Source organism: Pelophylax lessonae, assembly GCF_965119305.1.
Source record: "Pelophylax lessonae genome assembly, chromosome: 1".
In the NCBI taxonomy this organism is placed as follows: domain Eukaryota; kingdom Metazoa; phylum Chordata; class Amphibia; order Anura; family Ranidae; genus Pelophylax; species Pelophylax lessonae.
In genome coordinates this window covers 268,347,915-268,368,728 of record NC_138768.1, presented here as the reverse complement: position 1 = coordinate 268,368,728, position 20,814 = coordinate 268,347,915, and the positions used below count along the sequence as shown (strand labels likewise).

Sequence of the window (20,814 nt, the reverse complement as noted above, 5' to 3'; positions counted from 1 at the left end):
TTTTTTAGGGTAGACTTGCTTCCGACAGTCATAATCCTTCTTTTGAAGAATGTTCACCATGTCCACCATCTCCTCCAAAGACATGTTGGTGGCTTTCTTCTTCCTGGGGCTTGTCACAATGGTTGTCTGGTGACCTTCTTCCACCTCCACGATTTCCTGCTCCTCATCTGTCCCAGATCTTTCGCTCTGAGAAGCTGCCATGTCTTGTCCCTCTGCCATGATTTCTCCCACAAGCCCCCGAAAGAAAGAAGAGGCGGGGCCTGTACATGGTATATAACGCACGTGCGCATTGCACGAATATGCAGCGACTTTTCGGGACGTAGGAAAGTCTATTCGTGCAGAGAACGCTGAACACACATCCCTGAGGTAAGTTCAAAATGCTGACTCTCCATTGCATATTTCACTTTTTCTACGGAAATACTGTGTTATAATGTAAATATATGCTATTTTATTACTGATAGAAGTCCTTTTGCAGTATAGGAGCTGTTCAAAAAGGCTAAAAATTAGACCTCACTCCTGTCCAAATTTATCTCAGTCACGATTCATGGCACATGGCTCATCCATTATATGAACAGGCTGCATGAAACTTGCATATCGTGTTAGTTCTATTGTCTTAAGTATTATTTATTCTTCTTATTTAGTCATTATTAATGTGCAAAATCATTATGTGTTATATTTTACACATGTATAACAAGGCTTTGCAAGGTAACTTAGTAAAATATATATATATATATATTTTTTTTTTTAAAGGAAAATGCCTCTCACATTCACATCTACTGAGTTCCTTCCCCAATTCATTGATAAATACAGAGAATTTTCGTGCTTATGGGATGTGAAATCCAGGGATTATTCTAATAGATATAAGCGTGATGAGGCCATCAAAGAACTAAAGGAGCTATGTAAAGAGGTTTGCAAAGATCCAAATGACCTATATGTAAAGCACAAGATTGCTAACTTGCGGACTGTTTTTAAAAAGGAGTATAAAAAAATACAAGCATCCAAGAAATCTGGAGCAGGGGCTGATGATGTCTATGTCCCACGTTTGTGGTACTTCAAAGACCTGATGTTTCTTGCTGACACAGATGATCCAAGAGAGTCCCATTGCACTCTGCCACCAAGTGCAGCATCAGACTCCAGTTTGATATCTGACCCAGAAGCAGAGGAAATGTCACAGACACAGACACAGACTCAGACACAGGTATATCCAAATTTTCGTTTAATTCACAATATTTTTTCTTTGGGGGGGGGGGGGGTTGGAGGGCCCAATGAAACAACTATAGGGTCAGGGGTCCTTCTGCCTCATGGGCCAGTCATAGTAGAATGTAACAAAAACTAGAATAAAGAATACTCATATATTGTATATGATTTATTAAGCTGTCTTTATTTAGAGCAAGTCATTTCTTACAAAATATAATACATATGATTATATGCGATCCTGCCATGCAACTGCACCACTACCCATAAAATAATCTGTGTAATGAATGCGATTTTGACGTGCATTTGCAGTTGGTAGCCTAGGCCTTGCAGGAGCTAAATTTACCATGCCACTGCTGTCATTTCGCCAATCACCTGGCACAATTGTGCCACTGGTAAGATCTTCAATATCAACTGCAGTTGATGGCATATATGACACAGTTGTGCTTCTTAAATAATTGTGTAACATACAGCAGCACTCCACTATTATGTCAATTTTTTCAACTGTAACATTAATGGCGGTGTGGAAAATGCGGAATCTGCTGGCCATGATCCCAAATGCATTTTCTACCACCCTTCTCGCCCTAGACAATCTATAATTAAAGATTTTCTGGGGAGCAGTTAAATTGCGCAAGGGATAGGGTTTCAACAGGTGTTCATGTAAGGCAAATGCATCGTCCCCAATGAACACAAAATTAAGGCCCTCAACTGTCTCACTGGAAGATGGAAGATGCAACATTCCTTCTTTTAATCGATGCATAAATGGACTGCGCTCTATCACACCTCCATCCGAGTTTCTTCCATTTTTCCCTATATCCAAGTACATAAATTCATATTTGGCATTCACAATTGCCATTAGAATTATGCTGAAGAACCCTTTATAGTTGTAAAAATAGGATCCTGAATGTGCTGGTGGTGTAATTCTCACATGTTTCCCATCAATTGCGCCACCACAATTGGGGAAATTCCACATGTCCTGGAATTCTTTGGCAACTTCTTTCCATTCTTCAGATTTAGAAGGAAACTGTTGGCAAGATAGAAAAAAATTAAAACATGTTTTAATGATAATTAGTGATCATATTTTCTTCTTAATTTTTTTTGTTTCTATAGGATACACCAAGCCCAGTATCAGAGCAGCCAGGAACATCAACTCAGAGAACTCAAAGAGGAAAGAAGAGAAATCTTGACTACGATACTGCCAGTTTGCTGAAGGATGCATCATCTATCATGAAGCAGAAAGATGATGAATGTGATGCTGTGGGTCATCTGGTTGCACACAAATTACGGAGAATGTCCATGGAGCAACGAGACATTTGTGAAGCTTTAATGCATAAAATGATTGCCATTGGACTAAAGGGCAATCTTACACCTAACACAGATATAATAGGGTATCAGGGATGTACATCTCCTCCACCTGTAACATCTCCTCCACCTGTAACATCTGCTCCACCTGTAACATCTGCTCCACCTGTAACATCTGGCCAATATTGGCACCCAAATATGTCTCAATCACAGGGAAACCCAAGCTGGTCAGTGCGTCCTGAACCACCTCAAGGTTCTTGGTTTCATGGCCCCCAATACACAAATCTGTAAAAAAAAATTCTAGATATGTTGCTCAATATTATTGCATTTCTTTGGTGTATTTGTTCCTTTTTTATTGGTTATTGTTTAAGAATTATATATTTTCATAATAATGATTTGGAAATGGGTATGTATTGATTTAAGAAAATACAAACTTTTTCAGACAACCGTGTACAGGAAGTTACATATTTTTTTAATAAAATTGATGTACTCACAAAATTTGACTTATGTTTGCAGTAATATTCTTACTAATTTAAGTTGTAATTTTTATAATTACCTTTAAATACTGTGGCTGGAGCACCTTCACTATGGCCTGACACGTCTCAGGTATGATTCTTCCCAAGGATTGGGCAGAGATTCCAGTGGTGAACTTCAGGTCTTCATAAGACCTGCCTGTTGCCAAAAAACGCAGGGTTGCCATAAGCCTCTCCTCTGCACTAATAGATTTTCTCATGCAGGTGTCCTGTTTGGTGATATGTGGCTGCACAAGAGCTAATAGCATGTCAAAGGACTGCTGGGTCATCCGCAAATAATTACGGTAATCCTCAGGATTATTTTCTCTGAGGTTTGTTAGCAGGTTTACATGTGAAAATTGCTCTCGTTGCATGAGCCAGTCTTTGGCCCACACTCTGCTCTTCCTTCTATTTTTCTTCTTTTTCTTCTCCTCCTCCAAAGCAATCAATGCAATAACCATTGCTGCCATTTTCTGATTCCTATTATACCTCTTGAATGGCATTTTATTGCTGAGAATAGTCGTATGCTGTGGCGAATGATTGCTCTGTTCGCAAATGACACGATCCGACTTTTAACTGTAGGGGGAGTGCCCAGTGGAGGTGTGGTTAAAAGGTCAAGACAACATTGCATCACTTCCTATACTTGCAGAAGGAAGAAGTGTTTTGTCGTACGATTTTCGAATCACATTGATGGTACACTCGACGATGTGCACGACTGGCGCTTGCGTTTATCGAACGACAAATCGTACGAAATTCGAAACGTGTATGGCCTGCTTTAGTTCCAGTGAAGGGAACTTTTAAAGCAGGCCATACACGTTTCGAATTTCGTACGATTTGTCGTTCGATAAACGCAAGCGCCAGTCGTGCACATCGTCGAGTGTACCATCAATGTGATTCGAAAATCGTACGACAAAACACTTCTTCCTTCTGCAAGTATAGGAAGTGATGCAATGTTGTCTTGACCTTTTAACCACACCTCCACTGGGCACTCCCCCTACAGTTAAAAGTCGGATCGTGTCATTTGCGAACAGAGCAATCATTCGCCACAGCATACGACTATTCTCAGCAATAAAATGCCATTCAAGAGGTATAATAGGAATCAGAAAATGGCAGCAATGGTTATTGCATTGATTGCTTTGGAGGAGGAGAAGAAAAAGAAGAAAAATAGAAGGAAGAGCAGAGTGTGGGCCAAAGACTGGCTCATGCAACGAGAGCAATTTTCACATGTAAACCTGCTAACAAACCTCAGAGAAAATAATCCTGAGGATTACCGTAATTATTTGCGGATGACCCAGCAGTCCTTTGACATGCTATTAGCTCTTGTGCAGCCACATATCACCAAACAGGACACCTGCATGAGAAAATCTATTAGTGCAGAGGAGAGGCTCATGGCAACCCTGCGTTTTTTGGCAACAGGCAGGTCTTATGAAGACCTGAAGTTCACCACTGGAATCTCTGCCCAATCCTTGGGAAGAATCATACCTGAGACGTGTCAGGCCATAGTGAAGGTGCTCCAGCCACAGTATTTAAAGGTAATTATAAAAATTACAACTTAAATTAGTAAGAATATTACTGCAAACATAAGTCAAATTTTGTGAGTACATCAATTTTATTAAAAAAATATGTAACTTCCTGTACACGGTTGTCTGAAAAAGTTTGTATTTTCTTAAATCAATACATACCCATTTCCAAATCATTATTATGAAAATATATAATTCTTAAACAATAACCAATAAAAAAGGAACAAATACACCAAAGAAATGCAATAATATTGAGCAACATATCTAGAATTTTTTTTTACAGATTTGTGTATTGGGGGCCATGAAACCAAGAACCTTGAGGTGGTTCAGGACGCACTGACCAGCTTGGGTTTCCCTGTGATTGAGACATATTTGGGTGCCAATATTGGCCAGATGTTACAGGTGGAGCAGATGTTACAGGTGGAGCAGATGTTACAGGTGGAGCAGATGTTACAGGTGGAGGAGATGTACATCCCTGATACCCTATTATATCTGTGTTAGGTGTAAGATTGCCCTTTAGTCCAATGGCAATCATTTTATGCATTAAAGCTTCACAAATGTCTCGTTGCTCCATGGACATTCTCCGTAATTTGTGTGCAACCAGATGACCCACAGCATCACATTCATCATCTTTCTGCTTCATGATAGATGATGCATCCTTCAGCAAACTGGCAGTATCGTAGTCAAGATTTCTCTTCTTTCCTCTTTGAGTTCTCTGAGTTGATGTTCCTGGCTGCTCTGATACTGGGCTTGGTGTATCCTATAGAAACAAAAAAAATTAAGAAGAAAATATGATCACTAATTATCATTAAAACATGTTTTAATTTTTTTCTATCTTGCCAACAGTTTCCTTCTAAATCTGAAGAATGGAAAGAAGTTGCCAAAGAATTCCAGGACATGTGGAATTTCCCCAATTGTGGTGGCGCAATTGATGGGAAACATGTGAGAATTACACCACCAGCACATTCAGGATCCTATTTTTACAACTATAAAGGGTTCTTCAGCATAATTCTAATGGCAATTGTGAATGCCAAATATGAATTTATGTACTTGGATATAGGGAAAAATGGAAGAAACTCGGATGGAGGTGTGATAGAGCGCAGTCCATTTATGCATCGATTAAAAGAAGGAATGTTGCATCTTCCATCTTCCAGTGAGACAGTTGAGGGCCTTAATTTTGTGTTCATTGGGGACGATGCATTTGCCTTACATGAACACCTGTTGAAACCCTATCCCTTGCGCAATTTAACTGCTCCCCAGAAAATCTTTAATTATAGATTGTCTAGGGCGAGAAGGGTGGTAGAAAATGCATTTGGGATCATGGCCAGCAGATTCCGCATTTTCCACACCGCCATTAATGTTACAGTTGAAAAAATTGACATAATAGTGGAGTGCTGCTGTATGTTACACAATTATTTAAGAAGCACAACTGTGTCATATATGCCATCAACTGCAGTTGATATTGAAGATCTTACCAGTGGCACAATTGTGCCAGGTGATTGGCGAAATGACAGCAGTGGCATGGTAAATTTAGCTCCTGCAAGGCCTAGGCTACCAACTGCAAATGCACGTCAAAATCGCATTCATTACACAGATTATTTTATGGGTAGTGGTGCAGTTGCATGGCAGGATCGCATATAATCATATGTATTATATTTTGTAAGAAATGACTTGCTCTAAATAAAGACAGCTTAATAAATCATATACAATATATGAGTATTCTTTATTCTAGTTTTTGTTACATTCTACTATGACTGGCCCATGAGGCAGAAGGACCCCTGACCCTATAGTTGTTTCATTGGGCCCTCCAACCCCCCCCCCCCAAAGAAAAAATATTGTGAATTAAACGAAAATTTGGATATACCTGTGTCTGAGTCTGTGTCTGTGTCTGTGACATTTCCTCTGCTTCTGGGTCAGATATCAAACTGGAGTCTGATGCTGCACTTGGTGGCAGAGTGCAATGGGACTCTCTTGGATCATCTGTGTCAGCAAGAAACATCAGGTCTTTGAAGTACCACAAACGTGGGACATAGACATCATCAGCCCCTGCTCCAGATTTCTTGGATGCTTGTATTTTTTTATACTCCTTTTTAAAAACAGTCCGCAAGTTAGCAATCTTGTGCTTTACATATAGGTCATTTGGATCTTTGCAAACCTCTTTACATAGCTCCTTTAGTTCTTTGATGGCCTCATCACGCTTATATCTATTAGAATAATCCCTGGATTTCACATCCCATAAGCACGAAAATTCTCTGTATTTATCAATGAATTGGGGAAGGAACTCAGTAGATGTGAATGTGAGAGGCATTTTCCTTTAAAAAAAAAAATATATATATATATATATTTTACTAAGTTACCTTGCAAAGCCTTGTTATACATGTGTAAAATATAACACATAATGATTTTGCACATTAATAATGACTAAATAAGAAGAATAAATAATACTTAAGACAATAGAACTAACACGATATGCAAGTTTCATGCAGCCTGTTCATATAATGGATGAGCCATGTGCCATGAATCGTGACTGAGATAAATTTGGACAGGAGTGAGGTCTAATTTTTAGCCTTTTTGAACAGCTCCTATACTGCAAAAGGACTTCTATCAGTAATAAAATAGCATATATTTACATTATAACACAGTATTTCCGTAGAAAAAGTGAAATATGCAATGGAGAGTCAGCATTTTGAACTTACCTCAGGGATGTGTGTTCAGCGTTCTCTGCACGAATAGACTTTCCTACGTCCCGAAAAGTCGCTGCATATTCGTGCAATGCGCACGTGCGTTATATACCATGTACAGGCCCCGCCTCTTCTTTCTTTCGGGGGCTTGTGGGAGAAATCATGGCAGAGGGACAAGACATGGCAGCTTCTCAGAGCGAAAGATCTGGGACAGATGAGGAGCAGGAAATCGTGGAGGTGGAAGAAGGTCACCAGACAACCATTGTGACAAGCCCCAGGAAGAAGAAAGCCACCAACATGTCTTTGGAGGAGATGGTGGACATGGTGAACATTCTTCAAAAGAAGGATTATGACTGTCGGAAGCAAGTCTACCCTAAAAAAAATGTGAGAAAAGATCAAATTCTGGAGAAAGTTCTACGTGTCCTACAGAAAAACCATGGTGTTGAACGCACTAAAGATCAAGTGAGAAAACGCTGGTCTGACTTAAAATCCAGAGAATCCCATCAGCTAAGGAAAATCAAGAAAATTCTTCAAAAAAGTAAGTATAAACTTTTTAACAAGAATGTATGATGTTCTTGGGTTTTTCTGTGTGAGTGTATGTTCTGTATATGCCATGTGACATGTGCATGCAGAGAGTGCATACTACACAGCTTGCATCATTGTGATTTTCTATGCATATCTATAGTGTATTTTTGTCTTCTATACAGAAATAATATGCATAGTGTGATTGCATTTAAATATATGTATAGTATTTGAAGTTAAATACATGTATTTATTAATTTTCAAAGGACATTCTAGAAAGGCCCATGCAGAGGCGGGAAATGAACAGCAGACAAGTGCAGAGTCTGAGATGACGACTGACACAACACTGATATGTCTCACACCAGTTGAAGGCAGTGATTGGAGTAGCATTGCCACCAGTTCAGGTACATAACCAAATGTCACATAAACGTATGCTCATTATAACGTTTAGACTGTGATTTTTATGATTTTTCATGTTTTCTTATAGGCTTTACAATGTCTACTGCTGGCAGTTCTTCATTCACTTCTGCATCTGCAAACCGCATGATTGCTGATTTAATGCAAATCAATTCAGATATTGAGAAAGTTTGCAATAAAATGAAATTGGTTCAAGGCAGGATTTCTGATGTGATAGACCAATTAGCAAAGGTTTAAATACTCTGGAAACAAAAATTTTTTTTTAAGACCATGTTTCGTTATGGCACTTTAAAAAATAAAAATGGTTGTTATAAAGTAGGGGCCCATTCACACTGTCCGCATGCACCCACGTACTCCATTCTGCTGAAAGGGGGGTCCACGCCCAAATCCCCTATGAGCAGGTGTCTGACAGCTCTTTCTCTGCTCTTTGTGCAGAGACAGAGCTGTCAGAACCCCACCGTTCTCTTTTGGGGACCACCAGTCCATTTTCATCATATCCATCCGATCCGCCTGACAGATGTAAATGATAATTTCCATCCGTCAGGCTTTGATCGGGTCGGATAGCAGCGGATGTCAGTGGACATGTTTCCACTGACATTCGCTGCCCTATGGGGATGCATGGAACATTCCAATGAGTTCCGCCTGACAACATGACAGGCGAATCTCATTGGATTGTGTGAAAGGGCCCTTGCTCTGACTTGCACTTTATTAAAAATAAAATTGCACTATGTGACTGTTTATGTACTTTTGTACTGTTAAATTTTGGCTGTATGTACATATTTACTAACTATATTCATGTACATATGTACAAGCTTTTAAGATCCTAAATAGGGAAATGTTTGTGTGCTGGACATGCGCAACTACGCTTTTTGTTTATTGTTCATCAATAAATTGATGGTTATTTTGAAATTGGTTTCAAGTGTCTTTATTTCATGCATTATGTGATATCAACTGTATACACAGCTATTGATCTTTATGGTAGTATAGACAATGACATTCTCATCAAAATAATCTACTGTTAAAATGACAATTAGGATAACCATATGTTATTAATGACAAACAATATTGGAACATATACATCCTGCAGAAAGAAAACTTGCTGTACCATTTATTCTGCAGCTGTACAACAATGCAGTGGGTCCGTTTATTGAAAAAAGGTGTTAAAAGTCATTTTGCAATACACATACTTTTGTGTTTACACTTTTCATGCACACATATTGGCCTCTTAGCAGAGTTTGCTTGAACATATAATATTTGATGTATTGCGGTTTTTCGGCTGAACAGTCGTCCGTGTTGATATTCTTTTTATTTACCTTCCGGGTCATTCTTTTCGGAAACATGCGCAGTTGTGTGTTGTTCTGTGGAATCGAACGACTAAACCACTAATGATACGAAAATTGGACAAATTTCGCGGAAAAACCCAACATGTTGGATATGTGAATTTTTGCTGTCGTACGAAAAACGCATAGTTTACATACCACACTAACGATACGAAAATCGTTCGATAACACTGGCATTTACGATTTTCGGACGATATTCGTATCGTCTATGGCCTGCTTAAGGCATCAGCATACCAAAACATTTTTGACAATTTCATGCTCCCAACTTTGTGGGAATGGTTTGGAGATGGCCCCTTCCTGTTCCAACATGACTGTACACCAGTGCAAAAAGCAAGGTTTATAAATTCTCTATATGTTCTCATCCAACATCAGTGCCTGATCTCACAAATGCGTTTTTGGAAGAATGGTCAAACATTCCCATAGACACACTCCTAAACCTTGTTGACAGCCTTCCCAGAAGAGTGGAAGCTGTTTTCGCTGCAAAGGGTGGGCCAACTCAATACTGAACCCTACCGACTAAGACTGGGATGTCATTAAAGCTCATGTGGGTGTAAAGGCAGGCATCCCAATACTTTTGACAATATAGTGTATGTATATTTATCAGGAGAGAGGGTGGCTGGTGTCTGAATGGTTCCCCATGCATAAATCTGTATCAACCAGAATGAATGAAATAGGGATCGACCTATATCGGTTTTTTGTTGCCGATACAGATATTTTGGCCAATGCATATCGGTATCGGCCGATATTGGCCGATATATTTGTACATTTAAAAAAAAAAATGTTGTTATTTTTTTTTTGACAGGTACTGTTGTGGAGGGATCTGGGGGTCTAAAATACCCCAAACCCCTCCTCTGCACTTAAAAGCATCCAAAATGCCAAGTTTAACTGTTTTTATTGCTGTCATTTTTTTGAATCTGGTGCCAGACAGTACCCGCTGCTGAAGACTTATGACGAAACGCATACATTACTTCCGGTTCCGGTATTGGAGTTGAACGCATCGCGTTCCGGACACCTGCTGACAAGCTTTTTAATATTTTGGATTATGTGTGTACCCTACTTGTATTTGTGCAATAAAACTTAGTTTATACAGAATTACGCTATTAGTCCTCCTCTTGCTTTATATGAGATCACCACTTACCCCAACGCCTTGAGGAATATCCGGGACCATCCAGGATAGGACCCCACACTAGGCACGGAGGATCCCTAAACCAGGTTAGAGGATACCTAGAGGGATTTCCAGGACCATTTTCCAGGACCTCTAGAGGGCCATCCAGGACCAGACTGAGTACCTACCTACTACCTAATATTACCCTGCCCATTACCCCTGTGTGGGGTGGGTATTTCTGGTGAGTGCACCATATACTTGAGAGACACCAGCACTCTACCACTATACCCACCACAAATTTAACGTTTGGGGATATCGCATGAAGATATAGCCACCTGTTTTACACCATTTATGGACTTTTATATATATTAGCTAATACCTACCTCTGCACAGAGTCACCTTGGTCTATGTATTAGTATGCTCTTTATGGTCCACCCCCATTTCTCTATTTAATACCCAATTGTTCCTATACTGCCAGCACTGAGTCACATAACACTGTCTATGTGCAGTCCCTCACAGGACTAACACTGTGATTTATAATTTTTATACCCATTCTTTTATGATTACCTTTTGCCACTCTTATCACAGTATTTGATTCAACCAAGCACTTTATATGCATAGTACCGTTTAGGACCTATATATTGATTTTTTTTTTTATATTTGTACACCACTATCACCACGGGACTTTAATAATCCTGCACTTTACGGCACTAGTCACCTTATATATTATGTGTTGATATTTTGTGCATTATTAGATTTACTGTCACCATCAGTCATCATTATCCTGATGTTCATTGCCAGAGTATCATAATTGTTTTTGCTGAACACATTCTTTTAAATTTTACACCTTCAGTTACTAAACCTAGTTTTTCATTTACATATTTTTCCTCCTGTTCTTTGCCACTCCAGTACAGGATATCAGTGTTTTTTCTATCCTCCTAGGCAGCACCATTCTCCCCCCCCCCCCCCCCCATTTTACATGAATATAGCCTTTGGATATATTTGAGGGAGGCTGCAGCCTATTATCTCTCCTTTTCCTTAGCACGGAGCACATTCCTTTCAGTACCCGGAAGTGATGTCACTCATGACCCGTCGTCAGTGGGGAAGCTAATGCGTGTGTCAGGCAGCTCCGATTGCCGCCTGACACCCACAATCATTCCCCGCTGAGAGAGAAGGATGGTCGGCTGTTGTAAACACAGCTGATCGTTCTTCTCCCTGAAATAATCACAGAGCTCATGTAATCCTTCTACAAAGTATATAGGATCACATGTCTCTGTGGTCATCTCAGAAGCCACGCCCTTCCACAGTTAGAATCACTCCCCTAGGGTCACATTTAACCCCTTGATCACCTATACTGTTAACCCCTTCCCTGCAAGTGTCATTATTACAGTAACAGTGCATATTTTTAGCACTGATTACTGTAGTAATGTCACTGGTACCCCCAAAAGTGTCAACAGTGTAAAAAATGTCCGATCTGTCCGTCGCAATATCGCAGTCCCGCAAAAAATCGCAGATCGCCGCCATTACTAGTAAAAAAAAAAATGACAAATCTTTCCCGTAATTAGTAGACGCGATAACTTTTGCGCAAACCAATTTAAAATACACTTATTGCGATTTTTTTTTTTATCAAAGATATGTGGAAAACAAATTGGCTTAAAATGTTAAAAAATGTTGATTTTAAATTTTTTTTTTTTGGGAATGTCATATAGCAGAATGGGAAAAATATTGTTTTTTTTTTTAAAAAAAAATTGTCGCTCTTTTTTTGTTTATAACACAAAAAAACTGAATTTTTGTAAAATCCCTCTAAGTCATCACTGATGGGTATTGTCATCTGCTCCGCAGGAGTAGCTAGGCATATAGACTTAGTTAAAAACAAAAGGCATTTGCATGTATACACATGCAAATGACCACTCCCAACTCAGTTTGGTAGCATAGCAGTAAGTAACAAGAAGGTACGTCCCTGAGGGACCCGATCTCGTCCCGATCTCGTCCCGCAACGTTCGGAGCTTGTCCTCCGGCAGGAACACCTTCGCCTGAGCAGAGTCCAGAATCATCTCCAGGTAGGGAAGACGAACCGAAGGGGACAACGATGATTTCTGAATGTTGATGGTCCATCCGAACTCCTGAAGCATCTGGACCGTGGTGGACAGATCACGCACCAGGTCCTGACTGACACTTGATCTTATGAGGAGATCGTCCAGATACCCCAAGACCGCAATGTCCTGAGCCCTCAGTAGGCCCAGAACCGGCGCCAATACCTTGGTAAAGACCCTTGGAGCCGAAGCGAGACCGAAAGGTAACACCACAAACTGTTAATGGTCCTCCGCGACGGCAAACCGATGGTACCGCTGATAACCCTCGAAGATGGGAACATGCAGCTACGCATCCTTGAGGTCTATCGAAGCCAGGAATTCTCCTGGGCTCAGGGAAGCCACCACCAATCGGAGAGACTCCATACGGAATTTTCGAACTCGCACAAAGCGGTTCAGAGCTTTTAGGTCCAGAATAGGACGCACTTTGCCCTCCTTTCTGGGCACAGTGAACAGATTGGAATAAAAGCCCCGAAACCTGTCCCGGTGAGGTACCGGGACAATCACTCCCTGAACAAGGAGGTCCTGAACCGCACGGTGCAGGTCCTGCAGACACCCCGGAGACAAATGAAGATTCGAGGGGAAGAATCTGTCCGCTGGCCGGGAAAGAAATTCGATCTTGTATCCAGACCGAACGATTTCCTGAACCCACCTGTCCGAAATCCGGAGCAGCCAAGGTTGGAGGAAACCGCGCAAACGTCCCCCCACCCCTGAAACGGGTGAGGGCGTCCCTTCAGGCAGAGGTGGACTGGCCCGCCGAAGCGGCATTGCCTGACTTCTGCTTACTGCCCAGGGCTTCTTCTGTCCTCCCTGGGACTTGAAGGGCTTGCCCTTGGATTGGTTCCGAAAGGCACGAAAGGAACCCTGATTGGATCTAGGCGCAGAACCCCGCTTGCCCCGGAAGGACTTGTGCTTTGGGTTCTGGGGCAGCATAGTGCTCTTGCCCCCCATGACGCCTTTCACCAGGGTATCCAACGCCTCCCCAAAAAGGCAAGAGCCAGCATAGGGAAAATCAGCAACCGTTTTCCGCGAGGACTGGTCAGCCGACCAGCTCTTCAGCCATATCAGTCGTCGGTTAAGCACCGAGACGCTAGAGAGGCGCACCACCAAGGGGGCCTCATTCAAGGCCGCATCACACAGATACATGATTCCTTGATGGATTTGATCCACCATTTCCAACCGGGCAGGCGGAACATCATCAGACACAAGGTTGCTCCTAAGCACCTTAGTCCAATCAGCAACAGCCTGCACCACCAACACGGACGCGAAAATGGGTTTGAGCAGAGAGCCTGCCACCGTATAGGAATGGCGGGCCAAAGACTCCAAACGCCGGTCCGTTGGATCCCGGAAAACCGGGGAATCCTCCGTAGGAACCAAGGTAGCCTTGTTCAACACTGCAACCGTGTGATCCACCTGTGGAGGCACACACCAGCGCGATTCCGTAGCCGGTGCAAAGGGATAAAGAAGTTTGAACCGACTAGGCACCACGAACGGACGTTTTAACGTGCGCCACAGTTCATTAACAGTGTAATGAAACTCAGTGGGACAGGGAAAAAATTGAGAGCAATAACCTGCAGAGCCCCGCAGAGTGTTGCCACCGCTGTCCTGCTTCAGAGGAAAGAGGAAGTGCTGCAAAAGTAGGCTGAACTAATCTGCTGCATGACCCAGGGAAAATGGCTGCCCCATAGAAACGTATGGGAGACTCCACCAAAATGGCCGCCGACATGCGGCCAAACCGAGCGTTCGGTCACCGCAAAAATGGCGGCGAATGGCGCCAAATCAGCATGTTGTATAGCCCATAGAGAAGCTCACATGCCTGCCCAGTGTAATAAAAAATGGCGAACCGCGCGGTGTCACCCCGCCGCGGTCCATACACAGTCTGCACCCCCAAACACCGAAGTGACCCAGGGAAGGGGACCCCCAAACAACAACAGCGCCGCAGCGCATGTACAAGCGATCCCCGCAGGGATCGCAGCAGGTAGTCACACAAGGCACAGACATGGGGAACACACAGCAACCAGGACTGCCACCCCACACAGAGGCCCCACACAGAAGTATTTACCTGTACCCGATGGCGTGGGGAGCCTCACAGAACGGAAAGCCGCTGTCCTCATCTGACAGGGAATGCTGTTTTCGAGGGACATTGCACTGCTGATTCGCAGATGCATCCAGTGAGGTAGCCACCTCACAGCTGCATCCCTGCTGCGAACAGGGATGGGTCGTTCATAATGCCAGGGCGAACCATAGCTGAACGCTCGATGGCGGGCTGGGGGTCCAGCTGACCCTCTGTGCCCTGGAGAACCAGGGCGGCCAGTCCGAATCCCAGCACCGCATGTCCATCTTCGTCCGAAGAGTCGACTAATACTAAAGCTGACAAAATAAACAGCTAGTAAAGAAAGAAAAAACTGACATTTTTCAAGAAAATCAAATAAAAAATAAGATAGGCTGAGACCGAAGCCCCAGCACAGGGAAAGCCTAACTACGCCTGATGCTAGGCAAATTAAAACTGAGTTGGGAGTGGTCACTGCAGGGGGGTATTGACCAGATGGGACAGCCCCCAGGGGTGTATACATGCAAATGCCTTTTGTTTTTAACTAAGTCTATATGCCTAGCTACTCCTGCGGAGCAGATGACAATACCCATCAGTGATGACTTAGAGGAGGCGGCGACTGTCGGAGGACGTAAGAGAAATAAGGATCACACAGGTGATCAAATACCACCAAAAGAAAGCTCTATTTGTGGGAAAAAAAGGATGTAAATTTTGTTTGGGGACAGAGTCGCACGACCGCGCAATTGTCCGTTAAAGTAACACAGTGCCGAATCGCAAAATAGGGCCTGGTCATTAAGGGGGCAAATCCTTCCGGTTTTAAAGTGGTTAAAATGTCAGCTGGAATGTTCTAGGTATCATACAGCAGCAGTGACTGCTAAAATGTAGCCATTCCTGTGTAAAATGACAGTTGCAGTAAGCTTGGGTTCACACATATGCGGTGCGGGAAACGCAGCGATCCCTGTGCATTTCCCGCACTGCATTGCAATCACACTATGTTTGCCATCCGCTGTGCATGTCAATACAAATTTAAGGACACCCCCCAATGCATCGCAAATGCAGTGCGGTTTGCCTTCACAGGATCGCACGGTACAAAACGACCATGTGATGCGGCTCCAAAAAAGGTCACTGCACTTCTTTTGTGTGATGCAGTGCAAATGCAAAATACACCGCACTGAATTGCATGTGAATTGCATAGGAATGCGGTACGGTTTATGTGCGATTCAAATTCATATTATGAACTGGGGCTTAGTCTTGTCAGCAAGTGTCAATGAGTAGTAAAAATTTAACAAAATGTATTGTTACTTTGTTTTTAACATTTCAATAATTTGCAAATTAAAGGGGTGACCTCAATCTGCAAATGACATCAGTTTAAAGCAACCTTTAATCCCTTATAAACCTTTAGTTTACTCTCCTCACCTAATTAACTTCTTCCTCCCTTCTACCCATAGATATGATTTTTCTATTTTTTTTTTAAATATATATATTTTTTAAACAAAATTGGAAAAAAGTGCATTTTTAAAAATTTGCAAATAACGTTGCCATGCTTTGTATTGGAAACATAATTTTAATACCATTTTAAAAGAGTTAGTTATAGAATCAATTGTATACTTTGTATCTATTGCAACATGGGTCAATATAGAAAAAACACATCTATTTGTCTATAGATTGCATAGAAAAAATAAATAATGACAAATGAAAATGAATGACAAATGAAAGCTTATATTTTGTGTCTAGAAAAACAAGGTATGGATTACTTGCTGAACAAATAGGCTCATATTATATAAATATATAAATAAATATATAATACATAAATAAATATAAATATATAAATATATAATATATAGATATTATATATAAATGTAAAAATTGGTTATTTTTATTTTCTTTCACTGTACATTTAAAAAAGAGGATCGGTATATTGCTATTTCCCCTCTGCTATTTATAAGTGCAGATGGAGAAAACAGTTCAAGCAGACATTCCAATCCCTGTGTACCGAGGTGTGATAATTTGGGGATGTGTGATAATTGTAATAGTTAATAAGAGCATTCGCATGCTACGGTTTTCATTAGAGATCCCTCCTCTTGTGAACAGGGTATCGTGTCCTTTTGGGGACAATTGGAACTGCAATCACTAATGCCTGAACAGCCGCCGATTCATTGGTATCAGTGATCAGTCACTGTAAAGCCCTCCCCCTTTTTTTTTTTCTTTTTGTCTCTGTGAATGGACAAGACAGATACATTGTATCTGTCTCTGTCATTGCAGAGATAGAAATAAAAAGTGTGTATAGAAAAAAAATGTAATAAAAATAATTTAGAAAAATAAATAAATACTGTACCTAGATCAAGGTTTGATCTAGGTCAGCCCCAGAGTTAGTGCTTGAGTCAAGGCCAGGGTCAAAGGTGGTCAGGGTCAGTATTTTTTGGACAGGATTTTTTTTTTAATTAGTATTAGGGCTCTTTCACACGGACGTTCCGTATGTCCGTAAATCATCCTAATTTTTGCGGATGATATACGGACATAATGAAGGTCTATGGGATTGCGGATGTCTGCGGATGACCATCCACTGACATCCGATTTTCGTCCTTTCAGTTCTGTTCCGTTTTTTGGAACGGAACAGAACCCTATTTTTTTTCCGTTTAAAAAACGGAACGGATGCAAAATCGGATGTCAGCGGTGTCATCCGCTGACATCCGCAATGCCCATAGACATACATTATGTCCGTATATCATCCGCAAACGGATGGGATGATATGCGGACATACGGACTGGATGACACAAGTCGCATTCAAGTCGCATTCAGGGCAGCGGCAATCACCGCCTCTCCTCCCACGGTCCGCCTCCGGCTGTGTCTAATCACAGCAGGAGCGCGGCTCTTGCCAGTGCACGCCGCCGAGACCTCTTGCACGAAATTACGTAGTACTACGTGATTTTGCGCAGCCGAGCCACCCTGCCACAGTAATACTATGGTGGGCAGTCGGCAAGAGGTTAATGCTCATTAAAGTTTTAAAACTGCCCATGGGGCATTTGGGGAGCATATTTAACTCATCATTAATGCTTGTAAAACGCCAGTCTAGTGCCCGTACTAAAGCTCATTATGAGCGTCTAATGCCCATACTAAGGCTATAGGAGCGTTTGCTAAGCGTTAGACATTTACTGTGTGAAAAACCAAAGTGGTTCTAAAGGTAGAAGGTTATTGTTATCTTAATGCATTCTATGCAATAAGATAAAAAAAACCTTCTGTGTGCAGCAGCCTCCCTAATACTTTCCTGAGCCTGATCTTGTTCCAGTGATGTTGCACAAGGGAATTGGCCTTCCGGGACTCTCTCTCCTGATTGGCTGAGACACAGCAGTGGGCGTTATTGGCTCCCTCTGCTGTCAATCAAAGTCAGTGAGCCAATGAGAAAAGAAAGGTGGCCAGTGGCTCCTAGTCTGAATGGACACACGGAGCTGCGGCTCAGCTCAGGTGCTGCCATAGCAAGCTGCTTGCTGTGGGGGCACTCAGCAGGAGGGAGGGGCCAGGAGCATCGGCGAGGGACCTGAGAAGAAGAGCATCTGAGCTGCTCTGTGCAAATCCATTACACAGAGCAGGTGAGTATGACAGGTTTGTTATTTTTAAACAAAAAAAAAGAGACATTTCTCTTTTAAGTCACCTTAAATATGTTTCCTGGCAGGATGTGACATTTATTCTCCTTTTTAGGTTTGTGGGAGGGGTTCAGTAAACAACCCAATTGGATATTCTGCTCATTTACATAGAGAATCAGATCTTAAATATGCGGCATACCACAGTGAGTTTGAAGCATTCAGACATAATTCTCTTTCATCATGCTCCGGGCTGTCTTTTTGGTGCTTGCCATTTATTTGCCATGTAAGACATTCACATATCTCTTTACAGTACCTCTTTAATTCAGTTTTTGTAGAGCATTTCTTATGTATTTTTGTTTCTTGTTCCAGGTTCTGTTGCTCAGAATACCGTGACTCAGGATGCTACAAAGTCCGTATCACTGGGTGAAAATGTCCAAATGTCCTGCCAGATTAGTGGAGGCTCAGTATCTGGGGGTAATTACCCTTTTTGGGTCCACCAGATACCTGGCACAAAGCCCAAAGGTGTAGTAGGTAGTTCTGACACAGGAAACCAAAACTATAACCCGGCATCACCTAGATACACTGGATCTATATCAGGAGCATCAGCTGTCCTGACTATTACTAACGTGCAGACTGAGGATGAAGGTATATTTTATTGTGTTCTCTGGATAGGCAGTGCGTACACTGTGTGACAAACTAAAACATGTCTGAAACATAAACTACAACTTCCTCTTGTGTCTCCCCAGTGTAATATCATGACTAATCAAGCATAATTAATTGCTGAGGTTTCACTGTTGACAGAAAGTCTTTCATGGTCCAAGTACAAGGTTGCTAAAAAGAACATTATTAAGTTCTGGTATTTTTAAAGCCAAATGAATATCAGTACTTAATGCTAGATTATCAAACAAATATCATTAGAGAAATACCAATTACAGTGCTAGTGAGCCTTTTTGATGTCATCTGGGGGAGATAACCTGTCTGTGAATGGGCAACTTATAAAGTAAAGTTTTAGGATGCAGTTACAGTATGTGAGGGCCACATTGGTGTGTTTATGCAATGTTCACTGTTATTTCTCTATATGATGGTTTGTCATAGTTATATCTGTATTTGTAATAGTTATAGCTGATCAGCACCAAATATTGCCAAATCTTTTACAGAACAGGTTACCTGTGAAAGAATTAGGTTGATCTGCCTTGAATAAAGGTGATCTCTATAGCTTTGGCATGCTTTAACATTTTTGATATTACTTAGAATTAAGGTCAATTGAGTCTGATTGGTTTGATTCGCATGGAGTTCGACAAATCCTGTTTGAAACCTGAAATTTGCAGCGAATATACTGAAGTTCTGGTTTGGTATGGATTTTAATGGGAAGAAAAACAATAAAAATGTGCCCACTCCCAAAAAAACAATTCAGCGGAGTACGATTGTGCACCGTGTATAACAATACCAGGCCACATGAACTCAACACTGTACTGGTGGTTGTGGGAATCTGTGGTCAGAAGGCTTATCAGAATTGTTCACAAAAAGTTAAAAATAAAATAAAACACAAGTTTTTCACAAGTCCTTTTATTAAAAAAAAGACACCAAAAAATTCCACAATGGTAATCCAACATCAATCATGTCATTCAGCAATGCAGGTCCAAATCAGTCATAAGGAATGATGCCCACCAACTGTGTTTTTTACTTTTGCTTGTGAATGAGAAGGAGTAATGTGTAGTCTTTACTAATTCACATGTGAATCAGTATCTGGGGTCCCCTTATTGTTAAAGGGACCCTCCAGATTTTGATTAGCCTGCAGACCTCCCACGACTACTTGGCAAGGATGGTGGAAAAAGAGACCCTTGTCCCCGTCAACATGGGAACAAAGTGCTTTGCCAGGAGAGTCCCTGTGACTCGGTATGGTTCAGAAGCAGACGAGTATGCTAAACTTCCCCTTTCCTGGCCCGCTAGGCTACATGCTTGGATAAGGGCCTCCTGTGGAAATTTGGGTGCGGGACCCCTGGCTCTTGTTTTTTTAGATTTTTGTGTGGTGTTAAGGTGGGGTGTTATAGAATTTGGAGGGTGCCCCATGCCATTTTTTTGGGAAGGCCCCACTTAAAATTCATACCAGATCTGCAGCCCCTTTGTCCACCTGCAATGTTTATAGGGTCTTGACAACATCTTGCCATATGAGGATAGTTTTGGATGTTGGTTGCAGGAAAGAAAATGGTATCATGTATGGCCGGCTTAACTAATGCTACTTCTTTCTAAGGGTAGCACCAAAAGATATGGATAAGTTAGGACAGGCACTACATCAAATGAAAGAACGGAGGATTATTGTGGATAGTAAGAGTCCCAATGCCTCCAACTAGAGATGGCCTTGCGGTTCGCCCGGCGGTTGGTTCGCTGCAAATTTTGCGAACACATGGCGTTTTTTACGACGGCAATATTAGTTTACATTGGGGAGAACGTTGACCCATGACACAGCCATCAGGTGGAACGGGACAGCCAATTGAAACAT

At 41.7% G+C, this 20,814-nt stretch overlaps 2 protein-coding genes across 2 annotated transcripts; one reads left to right on the top strand and one right to left on the bottom strand.

Moving 5' to 3' along the window:
- Positions 1–1,423: 1,423 nt before the first annotated feature.
- Positions 1,424–3,382, bottom strand: LOC309544265 (uncharacterized protein; the record flags this gene model as incomplete). Its single annotated transcript, XM_082243167.1, has 2 exons — positions 1,424–2,218; positions 3,053–3,382. 2 exons carry the CDS (start codon positions 3,380–3,382, stop codon positions 1,424–1,426), a joined length of 1,125 nt encoding a protein of 374 aa, XP_082099293.1.
- An 828-nt stretch (positions 3,383–4,210) lies between these two features.
- Positions 4,211–6,169, top strand: LOC309544262 (uncharacterized protein; the record flags this gene model as incomplete). The annotated part of the gene is made up of 2 exons (XM_082243165.1): positions 4,211–4,540; positions 5,375–6,169. 2 exons carry the CDS (start codon positions 4,211–4,213, stop codon positions 6,167–6,169), a joined length of 1,125 nt encoding a protein of 374 aa, XP_082099291.1.
- Positions 6,170–20,814: the final 14,645 nt, after the last annotated feature.